This window comes from Myzus persicae, unplaced genomic scaffold (assembly GCF_001856785.1).
Source record: "Myzus persicae strain clone G006 unplaced genomic scaffold, MPER_G0061.0, whole genome shotgun sequence".
NCBI classification, from domain to species: domain Eukaryota; kingdom Metazoa; phylum Arthropoda; class Insecta; order Hemiptera; family Aphididae; genus Myzus; species Myzus persicae.
The window spans coordinates 280,810-289,811 of NW_019102277.1; the positions used below are offsets into that span (position 1 = coordinate 280,810).

A 9,002-nucleotide genomic window follows, 5' to 3' on the forward strand; every position below is an offset into this window, starting at 1 on the left:
CCACGGCATGTTGACGACTAAAAACCTTATTAATAACATAATCAAGAGAAATAAACCTCATTAGTCTAATCAGTTTGATTACGCGCTAATGACTATTTAAAATATGGGAGTCCATTACGCCGCACCCTATAGTTTCTTCAATGTTGATGTGATTCATATGATATAATTCTAAATATTTTCAATAGTGAAAAAAGTGACAGCAACCCATCTGAATAATTAAATTCAAAAACTTCAATAATTACTATTATTTTATGATTGACGTGGGCTATCAATTGTAATGTATTTATTTTTATTTGCTTAGTGCCAACTATTATATTGTTTTGTTGTAGGTAAGGCAGATGCTAGTGCTACGATACATATTTTCTTAAATAAAAAAAGGAACTGAGAGTATTAGAAACTGTGAAACATTATTTAAATAAATAATTAATCATAAAGTGGAAGGTCATAGACTATAATGTTAAACATTTTTTCTTTTACAACAGTTATTTGATTTAATTTATCACTTTTTCTTTTGACAGTTTGATTTAATTACAGAGTTTTAGAAATTTTAACTTTAATTTTGCCAATAGAGTAGTATTATTACTTAAACAGTTTCAGATTATAAACACATTACATACCTTTCAAACTAATCATCTAAATTATTTATATCACATAGTTAAATGGATTATTGTGTAGACTTTGTACTATAGTATAGTATAATAAGGATAATAGTACAATACTGTAGTATAAGGTACCTATATAGTTTATTGCTTGATGAAATTAAGCTGTATAGTAGTACACGTTCAAAGGAAGAAAAAATACTTTATGTTTAACAGTGTTGATAAACCAAACTGCAGGTATTGTATAAAGGTGTTTAAGATATTATAGGGGCATGTCTGATTTCCGCTGTAGGTATGACTCTTTTCTGCCATTTGAAAAATCTTACAGTATAACAATCTGTAAATTATGAGTTAGACAATAAATAGATACAAAAATTAAACTGTTGTATTAAATAGAAAAATATTTGACTTATTTTTTTCGATTTATGGATTATAAAATGTTTATAAGTAAAAAAGATTTGAATTGAATATTAAGGCTCCTCATAAGTCACAATAGTTGTAACACATTCATCCCATAATTAAAATGGTATAATAAGTCACTTTGGTTTACAAGCAGTCATGCAAAAATACAAACTTCAATGAAACTCGTCAAAATTATGCAAATATGTTACTTATTTTTCTTTGAGGTGTATAATGATGATTTGTATCTGACACCAGTGACACTTGCTAGGAATTAGAAAATAATCTAACACCAATATTATTATATTTTAAAAAGAATTTAACTTACCTATTACGATTTCACATAAAATAAATGTCAAATTACTTGTATTTCTTCATAATGTATAAGTGGTACATATTTTATATAACTAAGTATAATTTATTGATCATTATTCTTAATTTTCGAGTAGTTTAACGATATTTGTTTTTCGACATCATATCCAAAAATGAAATTGATTTAGTAAAACAAAAAAATGTATAACGAATATAAATTAAGTAAAACTATATATTTTAATATTTTTAAATTATGGTAAGAAACTAAGAACTAGTTGCTTCTATTATTTGGAACTCTATTATTCTATTAAAATTCGTTTTACTCATACAAATTGTTTGACTGTACGTCTGTACCTATTAAATTAATGCTTTAAAATGGGTAAGAAACTGGTAATTATTAACTCCCTATTATTGATTTTTAAAATCATGCTATCAGTTTTTGACAGGAGCTAGTCGAACTACGGATAATATATTGATTTTATAGTAATATATTTTTTAGTAAACTTAGTAAAATAGTAAACATATTGAGGCAGTAAAAGAAGTTCCAGCAGCAGCATGTATTTAACCGCATCACAAAGAATTAAAAAATAAGTATAGGTTTTCTTAATATTCTCAGAATAATACTACACATTATAAACCATACTGGCTACCATATACTACCTACTGTAGTTAAAATAAACTGAAAAAGTATAGTCTTCGTGGGGTTATTACTTTTTGGAATATTCAATTTGAAATAAAATAATTAACATCTATTTCGATAACGTTCACCGTTTTTTTTTTGTTGGTATTTACAATTTAATCATAGCTCCTATGCACCCTTTATATATCTGACACAACTTGTATCCAACGAAACCAATGAAAAAATACAAATATTATGATCTCTACAAAACAACCTAGGTTCATATCGACTATCAACTAGATGAGTAAATTCCATTTCCCTCCGTCGATGAAAAATGTACTCATAGCCAGTAGGTACTAAGGTACCTAGATACCGTTGGAAATTGTCATGTCTCCTGCTGGCACCAATCGTAAAATCGACAATGTAGTTTCAAGTTATTGGATGCCCTATGGGGTGGTAGTCAGGAAAAAAGACAAATTAAATACATAAATGTATGAAAAAATAAAATTAAAGCATTCAATTATTTTGTTTGAATTCTGAACGCAGTTGATCATACAATCAAAGTATTTATAGCAAGTATCTCAGCAAACACTGTAACGTATATTAGACGTCTATAATCCATCATAGACGTAAGACATACATGTGATTTAAATGTAGATGTCTATGATAATTGATAATAGTCTAAAATTAGTCTATATGCGCCACTTTTTTAGTCTATTTGAAGATCCAATTAAAGTATCTATCATATATCATATAGTAGATCAAACTCTTTTATAACATCTATCCATAGAACTATATATAGTTTATACAACAGTTCTATTTTCACCAAAGAAAGTTTTTAAAAAATCACACTCTCTCACTATTTAATAGTTTAATTTCTGTGTTAAAAATGGTTTCTTCTTCCCAAAGGCCGCCAAGTTTTACGCTACACCACTGCGTAATGCATATAGTATTATTTGGTTCTTTTGGAAAAAAAGTAAAACATTAAGTAATTTATGTTTTTACAAATTAATAATTAGACAGTAGTTATAGGCAACCATTTATGCTTGTGGATTGTCAGTGTTGTTGTCTGCAGGCTACAGCTCGTAGAAAGTTCGAGAAATATAATATTCATGAATTTTTTAGGCTTCTGTATAGAGTATAAATAGGCTGCAAGATTATCATGCAATTATATTTTCACCTTTGAACATAATCGTTTCTTCGATGTAAATACTTTGTACTCTGTACTATATTTTACAATAGGTATTTTTGCTCTAAAACTATTTTTTAATTGCGTTTCGTTTGTTTTTCGTAGAATTATTTTTACTGCTAAATATTACGGGTACACCGCCCTCTTAAAGTAATTATTAATTAAGTAGCTAATTTGTATACGTTTTTTTTTTCGAAATGTCCGAGTAACATAGATAAATTTACTAACAATGTTCAACTAGGTACGACCAGCTACATGCGATTCCGAGTCAAATGAAATTTCTAATAAACGACTTGGAAATAAAACTTGGGAAGAATTATTGTGTTCAATATTTTTTGATAACTTTGGCCAAAAAGAGACACCTGCAATTTCTAGCGAGGATTGACCACGTAAACGCGTCTGTGACACCAATTTAGTGGAGACACAACATGTGAATGCATTAATAAAATAATAATTATAATGAATTCTTATCAGTGGCGTGCGTCGGAAAAGGGCCTTACACTTAGGTATCATAAATAAGTTATATATTATGTATATAGTACTTTTAGTACTCTATACTTTATACAGGATGATTCTCTTTAAAATGTACACTCGTACACGTTGTAGTATATAATTTATTTTCCCTGACGCTTTTGAAAATTACTGATTAAACGACAACTATTAATTTTCCCACCAGAAAAGTTATTTAAGTTGAAAATAAGTTAAATTAACTTTTTAATAAAAACAAAAATTAAAAAAAGGGGGGAAGTGGATGTCGTTTAGCTGTACATTAGGTGTCTAGGAGGTCTCTTTAATAGATAGTATTAAATTTGAATTCAATGATATGATATAATTGCATACGAAAAACTCAAAAACGATTCTGAGCGGAGACTGTATGTCACTTTAGGATATTTTATATTGTTGTTACTTATTATTAATATTTAATACAGTAGCCGGTAAGTTGAATTAATATGGTTCATAATATTATTCTTTAATTATCAGTGATGTTGGAAAAATATTAAATATACCTATTTAAATTGGGCTGTTTTGGAACCAAATTACAACAAAATTACAAACGTTATTCTTTATGCTAAAATGTAATTTTTATCCAAATTTGATCTTGTCTGTAAAAAGTAACTATATTTATATATTTTTAGATTTTTTAGTTTTGGAAAAACTATATGTTAGATTGAAACTTCGTTTTAAATTTTCAATCCTTAACTATAAAAATTTAAAATTTAATAATTTTTTAGCTGCAAAATCATTTTCAATTTTCAATTTGACAAATATTGTCAACATTTGAACTTTAAATCGTGTATATGTATTTTTAATATTATTCAACTACTAGCTGTTATAACGATATATCTAGTGTCTATGTACCTTGTACCTATATGTCATCTATATATTAAACAAAATGAATGCCATTATTTTTATTTTTATTTGAATCTTATACTTACCCGTTCAGTCACTGAACACGATGGTATATAGGTAGCACAGTTCTACAGTCCTCACAAAATCATCGGGTCCGCGAGCTGCCGGGCTAACAAAATCAAATGGTTGCATTTAATTGCTAAACAAGAGAGATGCATCAGATATAGGGGCTATGGTGATTTGAAAATTGTAGTCATTAAGAGAACGCTATACTCGCATATCAAATTTTTCGTTCAGCAGATCATGTTTAGCTCTGTAGTCTGTTAGCTTAAAAATTAGAGTGAATTGACCTCTTATTAAAATTAAAGATAAGCTTATTACGGAGGGCTTCTCATAGGCTTTTTATTATATATTAATTTTAAAGAGAGTTATGAGTATTTTAAGTTGTACAAACAATTCACAACTTTTTAATACTCATAACTCTCTTTAAAATTAAAATATAATAAAAAGCCCATGAGAAGCCCTCCGTAATAATCTTACCTTTAATTTTAATAAGTGGTCAATTCACTCTAATTTTTAAGCTCTTTTAAGATTTGTTGAACATAACATTTGATATATTACGCTTTTGTAAGACGGAGACAACACATGCGGGTATAGCGTCCTCTGAATATTAATCTACCTATCGATATTAAATATTAATAATTTGTAAAAAATGTTTCAAGTATACTAAATACTAGGTTCAATTTTACGTCTATTTTATACTAATATCAAACCAGTTTTCAAAACTATTATCCTTAATACAAACATTTAAATCATTAAGAATGAGTAAGAAACTAGTAAACTACTCACTCGAATTTTGAATGTGGTACCTATATCAACATTTTCAAAAATATTATCCACTAATTCATTTACAGCAGTGATGCCCAACCTTTTTCCTTTGGCGGGCCACTTTGGTAAACAATTATATTCAAGCGGGCCACAAAGTATAAAACCGATTTTTCATCTTGATTTTCTGATGTTAAATTACACGAAAATCGTGGCGTTTATTTGAAAATCCATTTGATATTGATGAAATGATGTCGACACTTCTCTTCAACTTGAAGCGATTGAGTTGAAAACAAATTCATTTTACTGTGATGAATTTAAAAAAATGATATTTTAAAATATTATTCAAAACTTCGTGTGGAACGAAGATTTCCCTGCTTTAAGAGAATTTATAATGAAAATGGCTATTGTATTTGGCTCGACAAATATATGCGAAAAAATATTTTCACGAATGAAACAAACTAACTCAGTTCATAGATCGCGGCTTACGGGTGAACATCTTCATTCAATTTTGAGGATTGGAATGGAGCCACTAAATTTCAACCAGATTTTTCATTATTTTTGTTATAGAAGTACAAACTCAAATTTCACATTAAAAATAAGAGTAAAACATTTTTGTATAGTTTTTAGTTTTATTAAAAAAATAATATATGAAAATAAATAATTTAAAAAATTTTCGAAAATTTATAACGGGTTGAGCACCACTGCAGCTGTAGAGGTTATTACGGTTACGGGATTTATATAGTACCTAATAACAACCTAGTATAAGGACATAAGGTACCTATATCAAATTTTTATTTACTTTGTTTAGACCCCCCCCCCCATACTATTAAAAAATCCTGGGTACACCACTGCTTCCTTATCATTTTTTGAACAAGTGCTTATCACTGGCTTTCTGACTGTTCTGACCATAAGAACGTGCATAGATAATAGATATAATATCTTTTTATTATCTATGAAAACGTGCCTTTAGAAGAACAATTAATATGAAACACAACATATTTTATATCTGTAGCTAGAATTCAGCGGAACTCAGATTATAGTATACACCACAGGCCATATTATTTTTATACTTGAAGTCTTTGTTGGGTACGAGCACGGGTGCAGGAAATTAAAAAATTATGCTCAACATTGCCAGGTAAATATTTATCAAATAGTAAATGTTACAGTATATACTGAATATAGTATAGAACTACATAATATTATAAATTATTGACTTTAAATATTATGATACCTACTTAGAGGAAAAACACATCTTTTATAACTGAACTACTAAGAGTATGAACCCAAATGTCATTGTATGATAAAATAAAGTTTCAAAATTGATAGTAATAAATTAAACTAAATAGTAATTAATACTTGTAGTTACCGATTTACCTTTAAAACTCCAACAATCACTATGGAAGTCTGCACACAAGTATAAAAGGCATATTTCCAATTCAATTTCTTAATATTTTGTTATACATTCAACAGTCCTATTGACTTATATACAATTATGGTGCTTCCATTACATTTACAATTTAATTGGTAAATACCTAATCACAGTCTTAACATTGTAGATTTCTGGTTTAAGTGTTTTTTGTAGTATTCTGATGTTTTGTTCAAAATATAAACTTTCAATTTGCAGTGGTGAGTCTTTAGGTCGGGCGGATACCTGAAAAAAATTGTATCAGGCATTAAGAGAATGACTATATTTATGATACACGTTTAGTCATGATGTTTAGGCTTGTGTGCAAACCAAAATCTTTAGGCATTATCTTACATCTTTTCGATTGATACCACAAATACATTTTTTTCTCCCGCGGGGATTCACCACTAATTTTTTTTCAATGCTACCTTGTGCCTACATCCCGTAATTAGTCTATTGTAAGAACACTAGCAAACATAAAGATTTTTACAAATAGGATAGATGTATAGGCACATTATTATTGATTACTTTCAAATTTGTAAAAAATATTTTATTTAAACATAGTAAAGCCAAATTATTAGACCGTATTCTATGTGGGTAAATTTAGGTACATGGTCACTCGCTACTACAAATATGTTATGTATATTGGAACTTTAAAAGGTATATTAACTGAGTGGAACCGTTCTATTTTCCAAAATTTTGTAATGTCAACAGCTTTTCAGGTGGCTTAAAAATAATATTAAAACAGTTGTGGTATTAATATTTTGTTTCAATAGAAGTGTTAAAATAAACACTATCGGTTCATATTAATTTTATCATTTTAATATAAAACCCACATTTTTCATTGATTTTTTTTTATATAACTTAAGATTTTTTGTTTAGATCTGTTCGCTTTTTTAGTAGTAAGTCAGCCGCTATTACCAAAATTCATCGAAACATTTATCCACAACACTACCTAACAAAAATAATTCAACCAGATGGTTCAAGTTTTACCATTAGATTCAATGATCCTCGAATGATTATAAAAGTGAATATTATGTTTGAAAATATATTTATTTTACAACTAATTTGAATTTTTTGATTTTAGTTACCTCTAGATATGAACTTAATTAGTGAGGAAGAACGCAGACGTAGAATTGAAGCAAGAAGGCCAAAACAAAAAGTCAAAATAGTAGAGGAATTGGATGATTCATTTGACAGGACTAAGTATCTAAAATATTTTAAAAAGTGACAGGATATGCCAAGAATTAAATTTGTACTATGAATTAATGATATATAGATTTAGGATGTTTATAAATTATTACAAAATGAAATAAAATACCATTTAAAATGTATGACATTTATTTTAAATAAAATTGACCCATCGGACAGATGAAATATTAAGCAGGAAAAAGTACAAATATATACATATATATAATATATATATTCATAAATAAATCAAACAATATAAATGCAATTTGAACTCTGGTACACACCTGACCGATGGTTGCAGACTTTTCATATATATGTACAACACTACAATAATCCTGACACTCAAAAAACTACTATATTATACCTAATCACTTACAAATATGTTATAATTAACTATAATGCTTATTTTATTGACATTTTGTGTCTATAAATTACTTATTTGCTAAAAAAAATCAAATGTCTTCTATGGTTAACTTAATCCTTAGTTAGCTTACCAAATATTACAGTACATTTTATATATATATATAAAAAAAAGATACAAAAATTATATATTGATAGAAAAACACATAATATATGTATTGGTAGTCAAAATAGGCATGTTCTTTTTACTAAAACAGGATGCAATACAGTAGGATATATTAGACGAAATCTTTTATATAAAAAGAATTACAATGTAATTCCACATCTGTATTATTATAAATAGTGAACTGAAGGTATACAACGACAAACATCAAACCCATATCATACAAAATGTAATTAAAATAACAAACATTTTCAGCTAATTCATACCAAATATTGGTAGATTTAATTTCGCTGAAAATAAATATAAATCCCACCTAAGGATGTGGTCAAAAATATTTTATATTTATTTTAGTAAATTAATTCTATGCATATATTTAGCTGAACTGATAATCCCAACCTTAATTTTTAGATTTAGTTAATATGTTGAATGGTAAAATAATGCATCAAAATGGTTCATTAAAAAAACAATTTATGAGTCTGAAAAGTCAATCTTAACAAATTGTAAATTATTATCATGGTAATAATGATGTTATTAGTATTTTAAATTATTCCGATTACATAAAACATTTATTTAAATCATAATGGAAA

General features: G+C 27.5%; 1 protein-coding gene across 1 annotated transcript; it reads left to right on the forward strand.

Moving 5' to 3' along the window:
• The first annotated feature begins 6,189 nt into the window (after positions 1–6,189).
• LOC111031721 (39S ribosomal protein L55, mitochondrial) lies at positions 6,190–8,035 on the forward strand. The gene is made up of 3 exons (XM_022311782.1): positions 6,190–6,431; positions 7,584–7,728; positions 7,789–8,035. The coding sequence occupies exons 1-3, from the start codon at positions 6,415–6,417 to the stop codon at positions 7,930–7,932; spliced, it is 306 nt and encodes a 101-aa protein (XP_022167474.1). The 5' UTR covers positions 6,190–6,414; the 3' UTR covers positions 7,933–8,035.
• Positions 8,036–9,002: the final 967 nt, after the last annotated feature.

What these genes read in the sequence shown, in the direction of transcription:
- LOC111031721 (XM_022311782.1), top strand. An exon ending in ATCCTCGAATGATTATAAAA is followed by an intron (nt 7,729 to 7,788) that starts GTGAATATTATG and finishes TTTTGATTTTAG; the next exon opens with TTACCTCTAGATATGAACTT.